This window comes from Triticum dicoccoides, chromosome 6A (genome assembly GCF_002162155.2).
Source record: "Triticum dicoccoides isolate Atlit2015 ecotype Zavitan chromosome 6A, WEW_v2.0, whole genome shotgun sequence".
Taxonomy (NCBI): Eukaryota; Viridiplantae; Streptophyta; class Magnoliopsida; order Poales; family Poaceae; genus Triticum; species Triticum dicoccoides.
In genome coordinates this window covers 421,046,842-421,070,497 of record NC_041390.1, presented here as the reverse complement: position 1 = coordinate 421,070,497, position 23,656 = coordinate 421,046,842, and the positions used below count along the sequence as shown (strand labels likewise).

The 23,656-nt window shown below is 47.3% G+C and overlaps 1 protein-coding gene across 1 annotated transcript; it reads right to left on the bottom strand.

The window, feature by feature from the left end:
• Window positions 1-2,955: 2,955 nt before the first annotated feature.
• LOC119317085 (hydroxycinnamoyltransferase 2) lies at window positions 2,956-7,741 on the bottom strand. The gene is made up of 2 exons (XM_037591487.1): window positions 7,184-7,741; window positions 2,956-4,103 (listed from the first exon to the last, which is right to left on the bottom strand). The coding sequence occupies exons 1-2, from the start codon at window positions 7,607-7,609 to the stop codon at window positions 3,201-3,203; spliced, it is 1,329 nt and encodes a 442-aa protein (XP_037447384.1). The 5' UTR covers window positions 7,610-7,741; the 3' UTR covers window positions 2,956-3,200.
• Window positions 7,742-23,656: the final 15,915 nt, after the last annotated feature.

The following is a 23,656-nucleotide window of genomic DNA, read 5'->3' as shown; positions in this document are numbered from 1 at the left end:
ACAATACAAATACATGTCTTATCCCCTACTATGTCACTAGGATATAGAGCACCGCAAGATTGAACCCATTAGAAAGCACCTCTCCCGCTGAAGATAAATCAATCTAGTTGGCCAAACCAAACGGATAGATCGGAGAGAAATACAAAGCCATGAAAATCATGCATAATAAAGTTCAGAAAAGACTCCATTACTTATCATAAATTTTCAAATCATAAACCCACAATTCATTGGATCCCAACAAACACGCCGCAAAATAAGATTACATTGGATAGAACTCCAAGAACATAGAGAAGAACATGGTATTGAATATCAAAGAGAGATAAGAAGCCATCTAGCTACTAGCTATGGACCCGTGGGTTTGTGGTGAAATACTCACGCATCATCGGGAGGCGGCAAGGATGATGTAGAAGCCCTCCGTGATCGATTCCCCCTCCAACAGAATACCGGAAAAGGCCTCCAAATGAGATCACAGAAGAACAGAAGCTTGTGGCGATGGAAAAAGTATTTTGGGTGGCTCTCTGGTATATTGGAAATATTTGGGAATTTATAGAGGCGGGATTAGGTCAAGAGGTGCCACCGAGGGGCGGGGGCACAAGCTCAGGGGGCGCCATGTGAGCTTGTCGCTCCCTCGTGGCTCTTCTGGTCTGCCCCCGAACCTTGGTGGTTCCCTTATGGTCCTGAAAAAATAATCCAAAGATTTTCTCTATTTGGACTTCGTTTGATATTGATTTTCTGAAAAGCTAAAAACAAGCAAAAAGTAGCAATTGGCATTGGGCACTAGGTTAATAGGTTAGTCCCAAAAGATGATATAAAAATAGCGTATAAATGCATATAAAACATCCAAGATAGAGACTATAATAGTATGGAGCAATCACAAATTATAGATACATTGGAGAAGTATCCATGTCTTGCATGTGGATACACGTGGTGACAATGAGGTAGTCTATTGAGTCACTTGATGTATGTCTTGGTAATCAACTTGCGGATTCCCAAAGTGACATTGTGGTAATCTAGGAACATACCACATAGGTTGATACACGTTTTCATCCCACTTTCTTCGATAGAAACTTTGCGATAATCTTTGAAGTTCTTTGTGTTGGATTGAATATTATGAATCTGAAATTATTTGATACATATCGAATAATTAACTCACAAATACTTGTGGTGACATTGGAGTATCTAGGTGACATTGGAGTTGATTGATGCATATCATATGGTGTTATTGTAGTACGATCTCTAGCAATGTTTGTGACACTTATAGGGATGACTCAATAGATTGGTCGGAAAGATAACTTTGAGGTGGTTTGCTATGTACAACAATTTTATCTTATGTTCTCCGCTATTGATAAGAACTTTGGAGTGATTCTTTGTCGCACGCTGAGGAATGGCTATATGATTCAATTATGTTAGCACTGTTGAGAGATTGCACTAGTGAAAGTATGGACCCTACGCCTTATTTCTAAGCATTGATATACTGTTTTGCTCATTGTTTACTACTTGTTATATTGTTGTTTTTTATCTGAGATTATAAAAACCTATTTCTACTATCCATACTACACTTGTATCACCATCTCTTCGCCAAACTAGTGCATCTATGCAATTTGCCATTGTATTGGGTGTGTTGGAGACACAAAATATTTTTGTATTTGATTGCAGGGTTATTTGAGAGCGACCTTCTTCATCCTACACCTCTCACGAATTGATAAATCTTAGGTCATCCACTTGAGAAAAAATTGTTGTTATCCTACAAAACTCTGCGCTTGGAGGCCCAATAGAGTCTACAAGAAGAAAAGTTGCATAGTAGACATCACGTGTCGGGGCGCCAGAGATAGCCGCTCCTCCTTGACACGCATTGGCGGCTGCGAGAGGCGCTCTTCCTTTACGCGGCGTCCAATTTGGACACCTCGGTTGCACGACGGAGAGCGCAGAGGAGATGACGGCTCTGGCTTCACGGGGAGGAGCGTCCCGGTGGCGGAGCCCGGCCATTGAGGTGGAGCACAGAGCGACGGAGCATCAACTCCATTTGCTCCTCGTACTCCGCGTCAGTGGCGGCATACACCTGGCCCGCCACCGCTGGCGTGGACTGTTGGTGGTGTTGCGATGTCTGGTCCTCCTCGTCGCTGGAGGAGATGACGATCTCCGCCTTCGTCGAGGAGTCGCCCACCGATGAGGACGACGACCCCGGAGTTCGTTGGTGGCGTCACCATGAATCGCCAGAGCCCGCCCCAGAACCGCCGTCTGCGGCACCGAAGCCCGGGACTTGCCCATCGTCGGAGTTGTAGAGGGACATGGGCGAAAAGAGGGGATGAGAAGGAGGATAGATTGTGATGCGGACAACGTCGAAGCGCGGCTTATATAGCCCCGACCGGGCCATGCGAATGGCGGTCAGCCGCTTCAATGTTGCATAGCGACCGGAGTCTATTGCTCGGGAAGTTGCGTCGCATTGAGGCGGCGGCTCCCGAGAGGTCGCATCGGTCAGCGTTGTCCTCCCTCCCTCCGGCCATATCACGGCATCAATGACGGGCGTTGCGTGCTTTGGGCCGGCATGAATACTGCGTGGTAAGCGGTGCGTGCATCGGAAGGAAAGCGCACAGGGGCAGGGTAGGGGTTTGGGTGGGCCAGGGCGGTAGAAGCGGGCGTGACAGCGTCTGGGCTCTCGTAAAGCCCCTCATGTTTGTCTCTGGTTTGCGAGCCCTCCCTTCTCCACGTTTGTCTCTGGTATGTGCGAGAAAACGCGTTTGAACCGATACAAGCCCTCATTATATGGCTTTCATGGTCCGGATGCGGATCAGCATTAGAGATGCCCTTATGTCTTTAATTTCTGTTATGAATCTATCTCTGCAGAGGCAGCCGGTTATGTTGTTCACCTCCGCGTGCTGAATTGGTGTATGTAAAGACCGAATTTGGTTTCGTTGTGTAATGCGATGGAGCCGGGGCGGGTGCGCTTTTTCCTTCTTTAAATAAAATATAAGTAACTCTGTATATTCTTCATACGTTTGCATGCATTGACTGTTCATTAAGTAGATACATTTGTCGGAAATTTGATAACGATGCACAAAATTTGTCCTGCCCAAAGTGGAAAGAGGGAAGGGAAAATGTGCAGGAACTACGTGTGTAATCAAAGAATCATTGCTGCATCCTACTATCGCTCCGGTGCTGCTTCTTTCTTTCTGCGTTGCACGTGCGTCTTGTTGGTTTGATCAGAAGTCAAAGATCATCTTCCGGAACTTCTCCATATGCTCGGCCTGCAGCGAGATGGCCACCGACAGGCTGCCGTCGCGGCTGGCGCTGGGGAGCACGAACGCGAGCCCCTCGTACGCGATGCCGCCGGGGCCCATGAACACGGGCCGGCCCCAGCCGAAGTCGGCGTCGTGGATGGGCAGGCGCACCCAGCTGGTGAGCCCAAGGTTGGGGCACCGGAACGTGTGCGCGCCACGGACCAGCGCCGACAGGTCCGGCTGCATCTCCAGGTAGTCCAGCGCCGAGCGGCAGTACTCGTTGTCCATCACCTCCAGCGCCGCCTGGATCGTGGTCGCGCCGTCCGCCAGCGAGCCGGTCACCTTGCCCGCCACCGCGAGCGGCGTGGCCGTGAAGATGACGTTGCCGAAGTAGCCCTCCGGGAGCGGCGGCTGCAGCCGCTGCCGCCCGTCCGTGGCGCAGTACAACTTCGTGGGCTGCTCTGGGGACAGGCCACGGGCCAGGGACGCGCACCGCCAGACGTGTGCACCGAGCACCGCGTAGGTGCTGAACCGCGGCGCGCCCTCGCCTGTGGGAAGCTGGGCGCGGAGGCGGCCGAGGTCGGCGCGGGACAGCTTGAAGATGTCCACGGCCGTGGGCGGCGCTTCCGGCTTGGCGGTTAGGGCCTGCGGCTCCTCCGAGTCCAGCATGGCGGGCGCTGGCTGGTACTCGATGTGCGGGTGGGAAGGGGTCGGCGGGTCACGTGCGCGGAGGAGGGTGCGGTCAATGAACGGCATGACGGCAATCGGCACGCCACGGCAGAGGTCGGCCCATGAGTTGATGAAGTGCAGGCCGGAGAAGCCGTCCGCGACATGGTGCTGCATGCCTATGCCGAGGGCGACGCCTCCGCACTTGAAGTGGGTCACCTGCAGCAAAATCGCGCCAGTCAGGGACAGCAACATGCAAATAAAAACGAGCCGGTTTAGTTGACAGCTATCGTACTAACACAACTGGAGCATGCGGCACCGATTAATGATTTTCTATCACACTCGCCGCCTCACTAGTAATATTCAATTTTGTTTACTTAGACTAGCGATAGTAGGAGTAACTTCAGCAGTAACATCGAGTCCAACTCAGCAAATTTGCTTATGTGGCAATGAGTTAATAAAAAGAGAGGTAGTTGTAGTAATTTAGCTAGTTACTGTAACATCACATGTTCCAATGTAGTATGAGTCTATAACCTAATAAATGAATTTTTGCATGTTATCACACTTAAGTTACTACCCACTATGAAGGTAGTAATATAGTCTAAAAATATGTGTATGTTATTAGTGTATGTTACTATCCATTGTGGCTAGTCTTAAGGAGAACAATACCCAGTCGACCAAGTACAATTATCGTTCGGCATCTTGCACTCCATCGAGGCTTGCATATGGCAAATGACCCCTCAAATAACACCAAAGCCTCTTAAGGCCGTGATCACTGATCACGACTCGTGACGAGCTCTGAATGTAACAGAGCACTTTGTGATCGCAAAAACTAAAGTCAGCCGCATAATGCAAAATCAGCTAACAACACAGAAGGCTCGACCAAAAACGATAGCTACTACTCTACAGAATTCAGACCGTGACAGAAAGATCAATCATAGGTTGCTTCCTAGCACAAGAAAAGTCACCAGTATTCCAGTTAGGCAATCACTTTCTCGCAACCGACATGAAATGTGCGTCCGAAGCAAAGTACACTTGCAGCAAGCAACCAGATGGTTGTATACCATCTTGGTGCAGTTGCGAGATTGCACAAGATTATGATCTGTCAACCTTGTCAGCATATTAACTGCAAAAAACAAACGGTAACATTAACTAGCTGACGCTAGGAGGGAGGTCCCAGCGAACCACGTCACAACCGTTTGATCGCAATCAAACGATGGCAACTTTCACGAAAAAATCCCTTCACGAAATGAAAACTGCCAACCCCTACAACTAAAGTTGCCACCCGTCTACAACTAAAACTGCCATCAAAATCATTCGCGGATGCTAACCCCTCCTGGGAAACGTTCGCCAGGTATTGGGCTCCAAAACAAAATCCTTATCACGTATTGGTTCGTCTGTGTTTGAAAGATCTCGACGAATCATCGGATTCGACCTGGTCACTCACCCAACGCTCTCAGCACAATTATTTTTTACTTATTTATTTTTTGTGGAAGGATGTTTCTTTAAGGGAAGATGCTGTCAAAGTTAATTCTCCTGAATTTTTTAGAGCTGTTGGATTTGCCCTTTTTCTCGCGAAAAAGCCAAAGGTCATCTATTAAGTAGGACAAAGCATTACAAAAACACTCTTACAGAAATTAAAAAATAGATCCAAACCATTGAGGGTGTCCAAGTCTTCTTCCTCCTGCATTAACGGGGTGCACCCCATGAGCAAAGCTCGTTGCCGCCTTGGTAGTACATGACCATAACTACAAACACCAATACTAAGGTATGCTCGTGTGCATACCCCTTCACCTCCTAACGTGAGTGTACAAGTGATTATGGCTTCTCGGCATCCCACCGGCGGTGTCGCTGGTCCGCCTCATCTCTAGTGGCCTTAGGGCCATAAAGGCGCAGCGGACCCTAGCCCTTTCTACTGGGAGGGTTTCTGCTCTGTTTTTTGGTTTTTTTTAGGTCAATTATGGTGTGTGTCCCGTTTAGGAAGTCGTGGCTGCGACGGCTCCCTGAAGATAAAATAAGGTCCTCTCCACTTAGCCCTCCCGGTGGTGCGTCTAGCGTCGTCGGAGGGCTGTGTGAAGGTTTGTTTCTAGCGGATCTCGTGGAATTTGGTCGGTTTTGGTCTCCTATGGATCTTCATAGATCCAGTCCTCGTTTATGTTCGTTCATGTGTCTACAGCTTTGATCTTTCCAACCTATGCTTTCGTTTATCCGTGGTGATTCTTGTTCTAGTGTGTTGCTCGTGTGGGGCATTGCCGACGGCTTTCCGATTGTATACTAAAAACTAGTTCTATCCGGCTCCGGTGAGGGAGGGGCGATGTCAGTGACACGCCTTCCGCTCGCTCTAGTGCTTGTAGTCATTGCTAAGTGGTATATGAACCTGGATATAATTTTTATTATTTTTGGTATTCCTTATACCACCATGACAGAAGATGAATAGATCAAAATGTTTTTTGAAAAAGAAAAAAAAAACTAAAAACACCAACACTGGAATTGAACTGCTTGATAATTCATGCACTGAAGGGGCCACACCGGCAAGTTATTTTGTAGGCATTTGCATAACAGGTATCCTCAATCATTTGCTTACATGCATTTTATTAGCTAATAAAGACCTACAAAAAGATAATTCCATCTACTAACTAATAATATGTCGCGGAATTGCAATGATATTAGTCGCCAAATTGGAATGGTAAATCAAAACTTGTAATGTACGCAAGTTGCCATAAAATTCCACTAGTGCAATTTCGATCTTCACATAAACAAGACCCATGTCGACAATTTCAAATAAATTGAACACGTAATTACGCAAACTGATCGATGATACTAGTACACATTCTTGTGAAGAACAAGATGCTACCACTTTTGGAGTGGTATAAGGACAGAAAAATAAAGCCTCACGCGAGGTGCGAAATTCAGGGCGGCCTACCAATGAGGATTTTTTTAGAGAGAGGGCGCTAAAAAGGCCCAGTACGCGGGGCAAGGTCGGCCGACAGTTTTTTTTATTGAGGGACCAACAGATAATTGCGAGGTGTGCCAACAAGTCAGTGATCGAACCACACGCCACACCTCGTCCCATTTCCTTGCAGGTCCACCTGGCACGGTCCATTGCATGCGGACATGCGGCGCCGACGGCTGAAAGCGACGCGCGACCGTCCGTTTCTACCGTACCCACCGGTGGTGACATCCAGCGCCCCTCACGGGCACGCCTCACGCGACCGCACGCGTTGTGCTCTGCTTCGTCGGCACGTCCTACTCTGTTCCTCGCGTGTGAGAAAAATCACGGAGTGGCATTCATGGTTTACCTGGACCACGAGGAGCGGGTAGGAGGAGATGCCCCCGGTGAAGTCGACGGCGGGGATGAGGCGCTTGAGGTCCATGGTGGGCGCGAAGTCGCCGAAGTCGTCGACGGTGCCGTCGGGCGCGTCGGCCTCCACGAAGAGCACCCCTTCCGCGTTGCAGTCGATCTCCACGCGCCCGTCCTCGTCGCGGGCCAGTCGCCCCGCCATCGGGTAGAAGGGCACCAGCGCCTCCGCCAGCGCCCGGCGCATCCGCTCCGCGTCGAAGTAGCGGCCCGCCTCCTCCCCCTCCCCCGCGCCGCGCCGGAAGAAGTAGACGCTCGGCGTGTGGAACCGCGGCACGACCAGGTCCGGGTTGGCGTTCCACAGCCGGAGCCGCGGCGTCTCCTCCGCCGGCACCACGACCGTCGATCCCCGCACCGTGATCTTCATATCCGCGGATGCAGATCTGGCGGGCAGACTAGGCGGAAGAAAAGCGAGCGGAAGGTCGTCGCTACGTACGTGGAACGCGCGTGGGAGCAGCGGCGATAATTAAAATTAAAGTAGGGCGTTTGGTAGCTCTTGGTGGAGAGCTGGTGAGCGAGCGGGGGTTGGCGCGGGTTTTATAGCCGGCGAGGCGGGATGGCGCGACTTGCCCTCGTTTGCCTCCAGTTTTTTTTTTTTTTGCTCGATTGCTTCGTGGGAGGAGCTGGTGACGGGTGGGGAGTTGGTGGGATGGATGACCAGGCTCGGAAGCGGGACCCCTTTAATTCCTCGGTGGACGCGGTCCAACCTACCGGACCGTGGACGCGTTGCCGGTGATCTACATCAGCCTGATCTGTCCACCTCTATCCGCTGCATCAGCACTGACAGCAGCTTCCGATTTTGGGAATTCATCAGCTGCCCCTAATTCCTACTTGGGCGAAAAATGAAAATGCAGCGGCCAATGATCTTGGACGAGCATCACTCCCTTGTTTTGGTCGAGTATCGTGATTATTAGAAAAGACGAGATAGATTAAAATTTATTCTGACTTGTCATGTACTTTAAATAAATCATTATACTCTTATATAAATGCCCACGAGGCTCAAGCAATACAATAAATTATTCCACCAATTCTTTTTCTCCCTTCTAACATGGTATCTCGTCGATCCTAAACCTTAGCCGCCGTCGCTTTCGCACCCACGCGCTGTCTCTGGAGCAGTCGGCCTCCATGACCGTCGTCGGGGGCCGCACCGCCCGTATCTTTGGGTTTGTCCGCCGGTCGTGTTGACCGGCTGTCCTAGAAAGTCTTTCTTCGAATCTTTGCTCCGGGGCTGTCTCTCTCCCGCTGGACAACTTGATCGGCGATCTCTTTTCTGTTTTCCGATCTAATCTTGATCGATTTGCGTCGCCCACCGCTGCCGTCGACCCCGTATGCCTCTACTCCAACACCGACACGATCGGCCGGCTTCTTCATCGACCCAGCGGCCTCGCGCGTCGTCCGCACGTCTGTCCGCCGGTCGCCCCGACTCGGCGGCCTCGCGTCATGTGGCGGCCCTTCACCGCCGCCGTTCGCGCGTCGACCTACCCGTTGATCTACGCCGGCCGTCACCGCCCTGCTTCGACCGGGACTCCTGCATCACCCCGACCCGGCGGCCTCGCGCCATGTGGCGGCCAATCATAGCCGCCCTGCCGCCCGCCATCGCCGGCGTCATCTCCGACTCCGTCGACACCCCGCCTCCACCGAGCGTCCCCGACCTCGCGCGCGGTCGGATTGATCACTTGCCCGCCGCCGCGATCCGCCTCAGTTACGCCGTGCAACCGACCTGGCCTGTCGGTTGCGCGCGCCTTCGCAGGTCCCGTGAAGATCGTCCCCGAGTTCAGCGCGCCTCTCCACCGATCGAGCATCGGGCTGCCGCTGTGTCGCCCCATCGGGCCGCAGCGCCGCCGCCCCGCGGCTGCATCGACCCACGTGTTGCCGCTGTGTCGCCCCTTTGGGCCGTAGTGCCGCGTCCCGCGGTCTACCGCCGCATCGAGTACGTCTGTTCCAGGCCGTCTCTGTGGCAGCACCGACCCTCACGCTGTCGCTGCGTCGCCCCATCGGGTCGTAGCGAGCGTGGCACGCGGTCTCCGCCGCTGCCCGAGGCCATCACCGCGGCTGCACCGACTCGCGCGCCGCCGTTGTGTCGCCCCTTCAGGCCGCAACGCCATGGCCCGCGGTCCCAGCCGCCGCCCCGAGGTCTTCCCGCCGTCGCCCCAACCTACCCACCGCCACTACGTCGCCCCTTCGGGTCGTAGCGTCGCGGCCCGCGGTCCACTCCGTCGTCACACACGTTGACCTTCTGTGGTATGCGCAGCGCCGTCTTCCTTGGCGCGGGAACGCCACCGTCCGCGTCGGTCTTCGTCACGTTGTCGGGTTCTTCGCCTCCTTCGAGCATCGCCGCCGCGCTCCTAACCTAGCCGCCGCCGTCAGGCCGCCGCAGCTGCTCTTCTTCGGCCGCCGCCGTGACTACCCCATAGCCACTGCCGCTGCCCGTCCACCTCCCTTCGTCTTTGCCCAGCACCAGCCCATCGCCAGCGTCGCCATCATCTACCCCGACCACTTCGTCTACTCCGACCACCGTTGCTGACATCGGCCCCCCCGCCGATGGACGCCACAATCGTCGTCGAGTTCTTCTCTGCTGGCCTCTCCGACTTCTTCGACATGGCGTACAGCTCGTGCAGGTCCCAATCTCTGCGCGCCCGGTGCTGGCAACACCGCCGCGTGCCTTCGTCCACGACGTGTCCCCGGGCCTGGCAAGCCTGGTGCGGTGCTCCGTCAACTTCGTCTTCGTCCGTCTACGCATGCCCGGTGCTGGCAACACTGGTGCGTGCTTTCGTCTATGATGTGTCCCCGGGCTTGGCAAACCCGCCGCGACGCGTCGTCAACAACATCTCCTTTCCGGCGCACCACTACTTCGACACCATTGCGCCCATGCTAACTCGGCGCCCCCTTGCGCCCGCGGCTCCATGGCGACTTCCTCGACACCGGCCACCCTGACTCGACATCGACCACGACATTCTTCGCACGGCTACCTCGACCGCGGCTCCACCACCCACGCTCTCGGCTACCTCGACAACGACACAAAGGGCTACCGCCTTGCTTGAGCAACCTCGTCGGTTTCCACTCCAGCCACGACTCCGCGATGCATCGGCCGTTACGATTGTGGGGCGGGGGTCCGTCCGCTTGCCTTCGGATTCTTCTTCAGTCTCACCGTCTGTGTCGCTACCGTTGTGACTGCGGAGGGATGTTGAGTATCATGATTATTAGGAAAGACGAGATAGACTAGGATTTGTTCTGGCTTGTCTTGTACTCCAAGTAGATCATTGTACTCCTATATATATGCTCACAAGGCTCAAGCAATACAACGAACTATTCCACCAATCCTCTCTCTCCCTTCCAACAGTTTTGTTATATTTTTCCTGGTTTTGGAGGATTTGTTACTCCGCTCACATGAGACACATGGCGGATTTTGAATTATATACTACTCCATTCGGTCCTAAATATAAGCCCTTTTAGGGATTTCAATATGAACAATCGTATGGAACAAAAAATGAGTGAATCTGCACTCTAAATATATCTATGTATATCTAAAAAGTTTTATATTTAGAAACAGAGCGACTATGTCTCTATTCTTAGCAGACGAGCTTGCTTCAAATCACGAGCTCCCAGTTCGTATTTGAGCTTGGATTATGTCGAGAAACTCGGAATCCAAACCAAGATAATTTCGAATCTGAGAATGACACAAGATTAGTTTTTTTAGAATGCGCATGAGCTCTGTGTGCCTATATATTAAGATAGAAAACAATGTTTATGTTACAAGAACGGGTATGTAAAGCCGCATATCATCCATGGCAACCTACACAAACCACCGGGGTTGGCACAAGCATGACTAGCCTACTACTCGCTTTAGACTACCATCCCCACCTTCTTTCGCTCACGCAAAAGATCCGGACCTTATTGACAACTGCCGAGGCGAGAAGGGATTTGTTCTTGAATATCCTCATATTTCTCTCGAACCAAATGCAACGGAGAGTGTGGATAATGACTGAGTTTATCCTTTTGCATCTTGGGAAATATCGTCTGCTGCCACAAAGACCACCATGGAAGAATTTGGTCAGTCGATGAAGGAGCAAGGCGGACGAGGCTAGTCCAATGGAGCACACTGAGCCAAACTTCCCGGGCTTAGATACACCGGACAAGGAGGTGTACGTTCATTTCATCACACTAGTTGCAAAGAGGGCAGGACGGCTGATGGAGGAGCCCTCATTTGGCAAGGCGATCGGAGGACCAACACCTGCTTTGTTGCACAAGCCACACAAAGAACTTGAATATTATGGGCGCCTGGGGTTTTCATACTAGATGATCCCATCCACATGAGATACGACCAGCAAAGAAGGCTTCATACGTGGATTTGGATGAGTAGCATACAATAGTCATCCACTTCTAGCTCCATGAGTCAATGCCATGCGTCATTGGGGAGCCTGAAATTGTTGGCCACATGGTAGGGGAACTGCATGATCGTGGCGGCAGGAAGACGGCCATGAAGGTCGCTCACCCAGGAGGATACATGAAGGCCTTCCTAAACCGTCCGACTGGCTAGGGGAGCAGGCTTGACAACCGCAGCAACATCGGGTTCCAAATGAGGAATACGAGCTCCGTAGATCTAGTGGTCCTACAAAAATAGCACTAAAGCACCGTTTCTGGTCTAAATCTAAGAAGATGCCTTGAAGATGGATGTGGCATTAACTGAAAGGGAGAGCTTCAAGGACAACTAGGGGAGAACATCGGAATTTTTTGTTGCCAAAGCCATTTAGTTCTTAGGGAGTCGTTGAGAGCTTTGAGGTTGTGCAAACTGAGCCCTCCAAATTAAACGCGAGTGCACATCCGTCCAGGGGACCAAGCATTGGCATCCTTTTGCACAATCTGTGCCATCCCATAGGAAATCCCACCTAAACTTGTCGGCCTCCTTGAGAAACCATGGCGTCGGGTCCAAAGCAAGCATATGGTAGATGCCCATGGTCGTGATCATGGCATATAGCAAGATGATGCGGACGATGGTGTGATCAAACCAGTTTTCCAAGAGGGGAGCTTGCTTGTGAATTGGTCCGCCAGGGGCATGAAATCGGGGTTTTTAAGCTGCGAGTGAGAGAGAGGAAGGCAGAGGTATTTTATTGGGAAGGATGAATCGTGCAAGGGGAATTTTTGGTGAGGCCTTGCAGATGAAGCTCATGGCACTAGATCGGGATGATAGCATTTTTGATAGGTTTACCTTAAGACCCAAAGTGCCTCAAAAAATATCAAGAGTGGCCTTGGTTCCCTCTATGTCGTGGAGCGACAGTCACAAGAAGAGTGGCACGTCGTCTACGAACATAAAGGATCTATGCTTGATGCCCCATTGCGAGAGGGGTAGGAAAGCTTGTTGTTGATCGAATTGCCGGATGATCGCATTGAGGACATCAATTATGAGGAGAAAGAGCACATGGGACATTGGGTCTCCCTGTTACAAACCTCAAGCATGCGCGATTTGTGTCGATGGGTTTCCGTTAACCAAGACACGGGAAGTGGAGGTGCGAAGGATGACAACAATTAAGCCGGTCCACCTGTAGCCAAGACTGTGATATCGAAGGATTTACAAGAGGAAGGGCCACACCATAGAGTCGAAGGATTTAGAGATGTCCAGCTTTGGGGGAAGGGAGGGGTGTTTATTTCGGTGAAAAAGCTTTACCAATAACTGAACCAAGAATAAATTGTCGTGGGTCGATCTGCCCTTCACGAACGCGCTTTGGTTCAATAAGATGAGTTCTGGTAGCCATGGAGAGGGGTGATTTGCGAGGACACGCGCCATGATAACCCACACGTATAGGGAATTGTTTGTAGCCTTTTTGGTAAGTAAGAGTGTCGAAACCAACGAGGAGCTAAAGGTAGAATTAATATTCTCTCAAGTTCAATCGACCACCGATACAACTCTATGCACACCAACGTTTGCTTTACATAGAAACAAGTAATAAAACTAGAAGTACTTTGTAGGTGTAGCGGGATAAGTTTGCAAGATAATAAAGAATGCGGAAATAAAAGTTAGGTGTTGTTTTAATAAAAGTGCAATTAGGTTAGTATAGCGAGTGTGGAAAAGTGGTGGTAGGATTTGCGGAATTGTCCCTAAGCAATTGGCTAAGTTACTAGACTGATAGCAAGTTTTAATGTGGGAGAGGCCACTGCTAGCATGCCATCCCTTACTTGGAATTCTATGCAGTTATGATTGGAACTATTAGCAAGCATCCGCAACTATTAAAGATCATTAAGGTAAAACCCAACCATAGTATTAAGATATATTGGTCCCCCTTCAATCCAGTATGAATCAATTTCTATGGTAGGAAGAAGTTTCCGCCACTCCTGCCCTCCAATGCATAGTCCTATCGACATACAACTAAACCTATGGTGTGATCCACACACGCGCTCATATGATGGGCACCAAAGGATACAACTAACCCTTGGGGCACCCCTCTGGTACTTCTTTGGCCCAAGTTGTGTATTTTGGTCCATAAAAATTCCCCAAAAGGTTTCGCTGTGTTTGGACTCCGTTTGGTATCGATTTTCTACAATGTAAAAAACAAGCAAAAAAACCAGCAACTGGCACTGGGCACTATGTCAGTAGGTTAGTCCCAAAAAATGATATAAAGTTGCTATAAAATGATTGTAAAGCATCCAAGAATGAATATAACAGCATGAATACTTCATAAATTATAGATACGTTGGAGACGTATCAGGGTGCTCCACACCTGGGATGTTCAAGGGTCCAAGAAGACGGGAAGCGTGGAGGACAGGATTAAGGCGGTGGAGCAGGAGATCTTCAAGTGCCAAGGGATGGTCAAGCGTGGGCTTAGTGCCAACTACTCCATGATCGCGAAATTCACCTGTGATTGCAAGGTCAAGGTGGATGGCCAGTCCATGAAGGACATCGTCTTCAACTTCAACGAATAAATCAATCACCTCCAAGGCCAAATTTATGATCTCCAAAATCAAAATTTTGAGTATGAAGCAAGATTCAAAGGTATGAGTTTAGCTGCAAGTTTCAGGGCCCCGTAGACTCGTCCATCTTTTTATGATGGTGAACCCCTGCCATGGAAGACGGAGGACAAGCCTACCACCTCATCACCACCACCATCACCAAAGAAGGAGACTTGAGTACACGGGTATGGGCACTCCCCTTGGCTTTCGCCAAGCTTGGGGAGATGCCTCGGTATCATATCACCATCAATTTTTTTATCTTCACCAGTTTTTAGTTCAATCCTTAGTTATTTTGTGTTTTAGTCGAATAAAAGTTTAGTATGACTATTTTCGAGTGCTAGTTTCATGATCTATCTATCTATGTAATCAAGTGAGAGTTATATAATAAGGATTAGTTTGAGTTTTTGCCTTTTACGTCATCAAAATAAGGAAAATAATGAAAAAGTCATATTCTAATCTTATGGAAAGTAATGACATTACATAAGGAAAAGTATAAATGGTAAAATTTATTAAAAGTTGACAAACATAGCATTGGTCAATGATACAATTCATGAAAGAATTAATAAGGGAAGAGAAGATTCACATGCAAATATACTATCTTGGACATCTTTTATGATTGTGAGCCCCCATTAAGTATTTTATGTCAAATTGTTGATGTTGGACAAGGAAGAGAACGTAATGATTTATGTTTGTTCATATTCACATAGAATTTATATTGTCATAGATCCCCAACATGTGGTGCTTGCCCGATATCTTTGCTAGCCAAAAATATGCACCAAGTAGAGATACTACTTGTGCATCCAAAAACCTTAAACCCAATTTCATGTTATGAGAGTCCACTATACCTACCTAAGGATTGAATAAGATCCTTCAAGTAAGTTGTCATCGATGCATAGGGCGATAAAAATTGCTTCTAAATATGTTTGATCTTTTATTGTAAGGGAAAATAAGCATTGTACAAACTTGTGATGGCAAAGTAATAAAAGCAATAGACTGCATAATAAAGGTTGCTATCATAAGGGGCAATATAACATGACGTTCTTTTGCATTAAGAGATTGTGCATCCAAAACCAAAAAGTGCATGACAACCTCTGCTTCCCTCTGCGAAGGGTCTATCTTTTACTCATGTATTTACTTTTTATGCAAGAGTCAAAAGTGTTCTCCTCTATTCCTTTTTATTTTTCTCTTTTGCAAGCATCATGTGGTGGGGAAATATCTAGGCACATATATCCAGTTGGATATGAGTGATCATGAGTTATTATTTTTGACATTGGTACTTCTTGATCTTGTGTTGGTTTTTCCCTTGAAGAGGAAAGTGAAAGTGCAACTAATCCCTGAGTAATTTTGGTAATTCATAACAACATATAGCTCATTGAACTAATATCCATTCAAGTTAAATATTTCAGAAACTTCAATGATTGGCATGGCATGGACTAGAGATGTGGACTCCTCAAAATGCTAAGGACAAAGATTGGCAAAAGCTCAAGACTCTTCATTTTCATTTTAGTGATCCAAGATCACATTGAGTCCATAGGAAAGCTAATACTATTAAAAGGGGATGAGGTGTTGCTTAATGGCCTACTTTCTCAAAGTTCTTAGTGATATTGCTCCAAAACCCTCAACCACTTTCTCATTTCCACATTTGTCCAAAACCTCAAAGTCAAACTCGGCCCAGCCGATTTGATCCATCCGGAGCTACCGAGTTCATTTGACATAGCCACTGCCAAAAACCCTAGACAATTCAGTCCTACCGATATGGATCTTGGTCTCACCGAGATGGCCTTGCAAACTCTCTATTGCCTATTGTAATTATTTGGGTCTCACCGAAATGTGAAATCGGTGCCACCGAGTTCACTTGACATTCTCGCTATTGCCTTATTGCTTCACTCCTGTCTAACCGAGTTGATGCAATCCGTGCCACCGAGTTGATGTTTTCCCTAAGCCCTAGTACATCGGTCCCACCGAGTTGTTCCAGCCGGTCCCACCGAGATTCCTAATGTTCACATTTTGAAATAAATCAATCTCACTGAGTTCTTCTATTCGATCTCACCGAGTAGGGTCAAATGTGTGTAATGGTTGGATTTTGTGTGGAGGCTATATATACCCCTCCACCCCCTTCTCCATTTGAGAGAGAGCCATCGGAACGTGCCTACACTTCCACTACTCATTTTCTGAGAGAGAACCACCTATTCATGTGTTGAGACCAAGACGTTCAAATCCAACCACAAGAATCTTGATCTCTAGCCTTCCCCAAGTTGCTTTCCACTCAAATCATCTTTCCACCATAGCCAAATATGTGTGAGAGAGAGTTAAGTGTTGGGGAGACTATCACTTGAAGCACAAGAGCAAATAGTTCATCATCAACACACCATCTATTACCTTTTGGAGAGTGGTGTCTCCTAGATTGGTTAGGTGTCGCTTGGGAGCCTCCGACAAGATTGTGGAGTTCAACCAAGAAGTTTGTAAGGGCAAGGAGATGCTACCTCTTGAGCACTGCATTGGTTTTCCCTTGAAGAGGAAAGGGTGATGCAACAAAGTAGCGTAAGTATTTCCCTCAGTTTTTGAGAACCAAGGTATCAATCCAGTAGGAGACTACACGCATGTCCCTCGTACCTACACAAACAAAAAAGAAACTTGCAACCAACGCGATAAAGGGGTTGTCAATCCCTTCACAGTCAGTTACGAGAGTGAGATCTGATAGAGATAATAAGATAAATATTTTTGGTATTTTTATGATATAGATTGAAAGTAAAGATTGCAAAATAGATTGGAAACTTATATGATAAAAGATAGACCCGGGGGCCATAGGTTTCACTAGTGGCTTCTCTCAAGATAGCATAAGTATTACGGTGGGTGAACAAATTACTGTCGAGCAATTGATAGAAAAGTGCATAACTATGAGAATATCTAGGCATGATCATGTATATATGCATCACGTCCGCGACAAGTAGACCGAAACGATTCTGCATCTACTACTATTACTGCACACATCGACCGCTATCCAGCATGCATCTAGAGTATTAAGTTCATAAGAATAGAGTAACGCATTAGGCAAGATGACATGATGTAGAGGGATAAACTCAAGCAATATGATATAAACCCCATCTTTTTATGCTTGATGGCAACAATACAATACGTGCCTTGCTGCCCCTGCTGTCACTGGGAAAGGACACCGCAAGATTGAACCCAAAGCTAAGCACTTCTCCCATTGCAAGAAAGATCAATCTAGTAGGCCAAACCAAACTGATAATTCGAAGAGACTTGCAAAGATAACCAATCACACATAAAAGATTTTAGAGAAGAATCAAATATTGTTCATAGATAAACTTGATCATAAACCCACAATTCATCGGATCTCGACAAACACACTGCAAAAAGAGTTACATCAAATAGATCTCCAAGAAGATCGAGGAGAACATTGTATTGAGATCCAAAGAGAAAGAAGAAGCCATCTAGCTAATAACTATGGACCCGAAGGGCTGTGGTAAACTACTCACACATCATCAGAGAGGCTGTGGTGTTGATGTAGAAGCCCTCCGTGATTGATTCCCCCTCCGGTGGAGCTCCAGAAAAGGCCCCAAGATGGGATCTCTTGGGTACAGAAGGTTGCGGCGGTGGAAATAGGGTTTCGTGGTGGTCCTGGATGTTTTCGGGGTATATGGACATATATAGGAAGAAGTAGGTCGGTGGAGCTGTGAGGGGCCCACGAGGGTGGGGGGCATGCCCAAGGGGGCAGGCGTGCCTCCCTGCCTCGTGGCCACCTTGTTTCTTTCTTGACGTCTACTCCAAGTCCCCTGGATCACGTTTGTTCCAAAAATAACTCTCCCGAAGGTTTTATTCCGTTTGGATTCCATTTGATATTCCTTTTCTATGAAACACTAAAATAGGCAAAAAACAACAATTTGCACTGGGCCTTGGGTTAGTAGGTTAGTCCCAAAAATAAGATAAAAGTGTATAATAAGGCCCATTAAACATCCTAAACAGATAATATTAATAGCATGGAACAATAAAAAATTATAGATAAGTTGGAGATGTATCAAGCATCCCCAAGCTTAATTCCTGCTCGTCCTCGAGTAGGTAAATGATAAAAACAGAATTTTTGATGTGGAATGCTACCTAGCATAATTCTCAATGTAATTTTCTTTATTGTGGCATGAACATTCAGATCCGAAAGATTCAAGACAAAAGTTTAATATTGACATAAAAACAATAATACTTCAAGCATACTAACTAAGCAATCATGTCTCCTCAAAATAACATGGCAAAAGAAAGTTCATCCCTACAAAATCATATAGTTTGGTCATGCTCCATTTTCGTCACACAAGAATGCCCTCCTCATGCACAACCCCGATGACAAGCCAAGCAACTGTTTCATACTTTAGTAATCTCAAACTTTTTCAACTTTCACGCAATACTTGAGCGTGAGCCATGGATATAGCACTATGGGTGGAATAGAATAATATGATGGGGGTTATGTGGAGAAGACAAAAAAGAGAAAGTCTCACATTGACGGGGCTAATCAATGGGCTAGGGAGATGCCCATCAATTGATGTCAATGCAAGGAGTAGGGATTGCCATGCAACGGATGCACTAGAGCTATAAATGTATGAAAGCTCAACAAAGGAAACTAAGTGGATGTGCATCCAACTTGCTTGCTCACGAAGACCTAGGGCATTTGAGGAAGCCCATTGGTGGAATATACAAGCCAAGTTCTATAATGAAAAATTCCCACTAGTATATGAAAGTGACAAAACAAGAGACTCTCTATCATAAAGATCATGATGCTACTTTGAAGCACAAGTGTGGAAAAAGAGGATAGTAGCATTGTCCCTTTTTATTTCTTTTCTTTTCCCCTTTTTTTTATTTTTTTGGGCCTTTCCTTTTTTGGCCTTTCTCCTTTTTTTATTTGGGACAATGCTCTATTAATTATGATCATCACACTTTTATTTATTTGCAACTCAATGATTACAACTCGATACTAGAACAAAATATGACTCTATATGAATGCCTCCGACGGTGTACCGGGAAGGGCAATGAATCAAGAGTGACATGTATGATAAATTATGCATGGCGGCTTTGCCACAAATACGATGTCAACTACATGATCATGCAAAGCAATATGACAATGATGAAGCGTGTCATAAATGAAACAGTGGAAAGTTGCATGGCAATATATCTCGGAATGGCTATGGAAATGCCATAATAGGTAGGTATGGTGGCTGTTTTGAGGAAGATATAAGGAGGTTTATGTGTGATAGAGCATATCATATCACAGGGTTTGGATGCACCGGCGAAGTTTGCACCAACTCTAAAGGTGAGAAAGGGCAATGCACGGTACCGAAGAGGCTAGCAATGATGGAAGGGTGAGAGTGGGTATAATCCATGGACTCAACATTAGTCATAAAGAACTCACATACTTATTGCAAAAATATAAAAGTCATCAAAAACCAAGCACTACGCGCATGCTCCTAGGGTGATAGATTGGTAGGAAAAGACCATCGCTCGTCCCCGACCGCCACTCATAAGGAAGACAATCAAATAACACCTCATGTTTCAAATTTGTTACACAACGGTTACCATACGTGCATGCTACGGGACTTGCAATCTTCCACACAAGTATTTCTCAAATTCACAACCACTCAACTATCACAACTTTAATATTACCATCTTTATATCTCAAAACAATTATCAAGCATCCAACTTCTCATAGTATTCAATGCACTTTTTATGATAGTTTTTATTATACCAATCTTGGATGCCTATCATATTAGGACTACTTTTATAACCAAAGAAAATTACCATGCTGTTCTAAAGGACGCTCAAAATAATATAAGTGAAGCATGAGAGATCAATAATTTCTATAAAATAAAACCACCACCGAGCTCTAAAAGATACAAGTAAAGCACTAGAGCAAAATTATCTAGCTCAAAAGATATAAGTGAAGCACATAGAGCATTCTAACAAATTCCAATTCATGTGTGTCTCTCACAAAAGGTGTGTACAGCAAGTATGATTGTGTTAAACTAAAAAGCAAAGACTCAAATCATACAAGACGCTCTAAGCAAAACACATATCATGTGGTGAATAAAAATATAGCCTCAAGTAAAATTATCGATGGACGAAGACGAAAGAGGGGATGCCCCAGGGATGCCTTTCGGGGCATCCCCAACCTTAGGCTTTTGGTTGTCCTTGAATTTTACCTTCGGGTTCCTTGGGCATCCTCAAGATTAGGCTCTTGCCACTCCTTATTCCATAATCCATCAAATCTTTACCCAAAACTTGAAAACTTCACAACACAAAACTCAACAGAAGATCTCATGAGCTCCGTTAGTATAAGAAAACAAACCGCCACTTAAGGTACTATAGTGTAACGCCCTCGATGCGGCTATATCTCCCACATGTCGAAGCACGACTTAGAGGCATAACCGCATTGAAAGCAATGTCGCAAGTGAGGTAATCTTCACACAACCCATGTAATACATAAGGGAAAGGATACATAGTTGGCTTACAATCGCCACTTCACACAAGTACATGAATAAAGCATTACATCATCCAAATACAATCAAGGTCCGACTACGGAACCAAAATAAAAGAAGAACCACAAATGCAACAAGGTCCCCGATCAACCCCAACTGGGCGCCACTACTAATCGACTAGAACGAAACAACACAAAGGACAAGATCTTCATCGAGCTCCTCCTTGAGCTTGGTTGCGTCACCTGCTCGGTAACATCGGCACCTGCAAACTGGTTTTGGAAGTATCTGTGAGTCACGGGGACTCAACAATCTCGCACCCTCGCGATCAAGACTATTTAAGCTTATGGGTAAGGTAAAGGTATGAGGTGGAGCTGCAGCAAGCGACTAGCATATATGGTGGCTAACATACGCAAATGAGAGCGAGAAGAGAAGGCAAAGCACGATCGATAAAAGTATGATCAAGAAGTGATCCTAGAACAACCTACGTCAACATAACTCCAACACCGTGTTCACTTCCCGGACTCCGCCGGAAAGAGACCATCACGGTTACACACGCGGTTCATGTATTTTAATTAAGATCAACTTCAGGTTTTCTATAACCGGACGTTAACAAATTCCCATCTGCCCATAACCGCGGGCACGGCTTTCAAAAGTTCAAATCCCTGCAGGGGAGTCCCAACGTAGCCCATCACAAGCTCTCACGATCAACGAAGGATATTCCTTCTAGCGGGAAGACCCGATCAGACTCGGAATCCCGGTTACAAGACATTTCGACAGGGTAAAACAGATCCAGCAACACCGCCCGAATGTGCCGACAAATCCTGATAGGAGCTGCACATATCTCGTTCTCAGGGCACACTCAGATTGTCCAAACTTCCGGTAGGCCAGCCCAGAGTTGCCCCTGGTGGCCACCGGCGGCTGACAGTTTGGACCAACACTCAGAGGAGCACTGGCCCGGGGGGGGGGTTAAAATAATGATGACCCTTGAGTCTACAGAACCCAAGGGAAAGAAAAGGCTAGGTGGCGAATGGTAAAACCAATGTTGGGCATTGTTGGAATAGTTTTATTCAAGGCGAACTATCATGGGGTTCCCATTATTACCCAACCGTGTATGGAACGCAAAATCCGGGAACATAACACCGATATGACGGAAACTAGGGTGGAAAGAGTGGAACAAAACACCAGGCATAAGGCCGAGCCTTCCACCCTTTACCAAGTATATAGATGCATTAATTAAATAAGAGATATTGTGATATCCCAACAAGTAACCATGTTCCAACAAGGAACAACATCTCCATGTTCCAACAAGGAACAAACGTCAATCTTCACCTGCAACTAACAACGCTATAAGAGGGGCTGAGCAAAGCGGTAACATAGCCAATCAACAGTTTGCTAGGACCAGGTGGATTAGAGGCTTGGTTCAACAACATGGGAGGCATGATAAGCAAGTGGTAGGCTTCGTAGCATAGGCATAGCAAAAGAGCGAGCAACTAGCAAGCAAAGATAGAAGTGATTTCGAGGGTATGGTCATCTTGCCTGAAATCCCGCAAGGAAGAAGAACGAGTCCATGAAGAAGACAAACAGACGTAGACGAACGGATCCTCACAAACGTGACGTTACCGGAACCAACCCGAAGAAGCAAACACCGGAAAGAAGCACACAACATAGTAAACAACCATCACATAAGCATGGCACGATGCGCAAACAAGTATGATGCATGTCCGGTTTAAATATGCATGGCATGGCAAGGGGCACAAACAGAACTACAAGTTAAGTGGAGCTCAATATGCAACGAGTTGCATATTGACGGAACACCACATCAATTATTTAGTTCTCTCTCATTTATGTACCCAACAAGATTAAATGTTGTTAGCATGGCAAGAGGGTGAAGCCTAATAAAACTATCTAATCTAGGCAAGTTTAAATGAGGCCATAACAACAAAACAACAAGTCCAGAAACTCCTCATGTGCATATTTTAGGTTTGGTACTGTTCTACCCTAAACATAATGAGTTATTAAACATGAAAAACAAGTGCCCCATGTTAAACTAGGCATTTTTCTACCCCATTTACATATAAAGATTATTAAATTTGGAGCTACGGTTATTTAGTTATGAATTAAATCATTTTAACATGCTATTTAAACAAACAGCAATTTAAACATTTTAAACATGGATGAAAATGACATATTATGAAACTAGATGAAAAACTAAGCATATTTCATATATAAATTGTTTTAATCCGATGCACGGTTAATTAGTTATTAAATGCATGAAGTTAAGGGTCTAAGCTGTAAACATGCAGTTTTCTACAAAGTAGGGAAATTCGTCTGCTAAAAAAATAGCAGTTGGGCTGAAACTGGTTGGCCCAACAGAGAAAGGAAAAAAAAGGAGGGCGCTCGGGGGGGCGGCCTCACCCATGGGCTCTTGGCCTGGTCGGTGCTGGGTTGGCCTGCTGGCGCAGGACGCGGGCTGCTGGGCTAGGCCTAGGCGGCTTGGGTGGAGGCGATCGAGGCCTCATGGTCCACGCGTGTGCGGTCAACGTGCAGTCGAACGCTCGTCTCCCTCGCACAGCAGACCGATGCAGAGGAAGCAGGGGCGACGACAGGAGGACTCCGGCGACGACGAGGCAGAGCAGTGGCGAGGCGAGGCGGGGATCGACCGGATCCGGGAGCGGGGCTGCGTGGGACGCCGGGTACAGCGGCAAGAAGGGCTTGGATGGCATCAACGTTTGGCGGTGGCAATCGCAGCTCCAAGGGGATGGCGCCATGAGTGGTCTGCACAGGGAGACGAGGGGAAGGCAGCGAAGACGTGGGGCGACCATGGATGCCCCTGCCAGTTTTCGGAGTTGGAAGAAGAGGTGAAGCAGCGCTGGTCCCCGGCGAGGTTGAAGACGGCGCAGGCGAGGACCTCCTCAGGTTACTGGCGCTGTTACAGAGAACAGAGAGAGAATCAGGTGAGACAGAGGAAGCAACGAGGGGGCGAAGGAAGAAAAAAA

What these genes read in the sequence shown, in the direction of transcription:
- LOC119317085 (XM_037591487.1), bottom strand. Translation starts at nt 7,609, where the DNA reads ATGAAGATCACGGTGCGGGGATCGACGGTCGTGGTGCCGGCGGAGGAG. An exon ending in ACCCGCTCCTCGTGGTCCAG is followed by an intron (nt 4,104 to 7,183) that starts GTAAACCATGAA and finishes ATTTTGCTGCAG; the next exon opens with GTGACCCACTTCAAGTGCGG.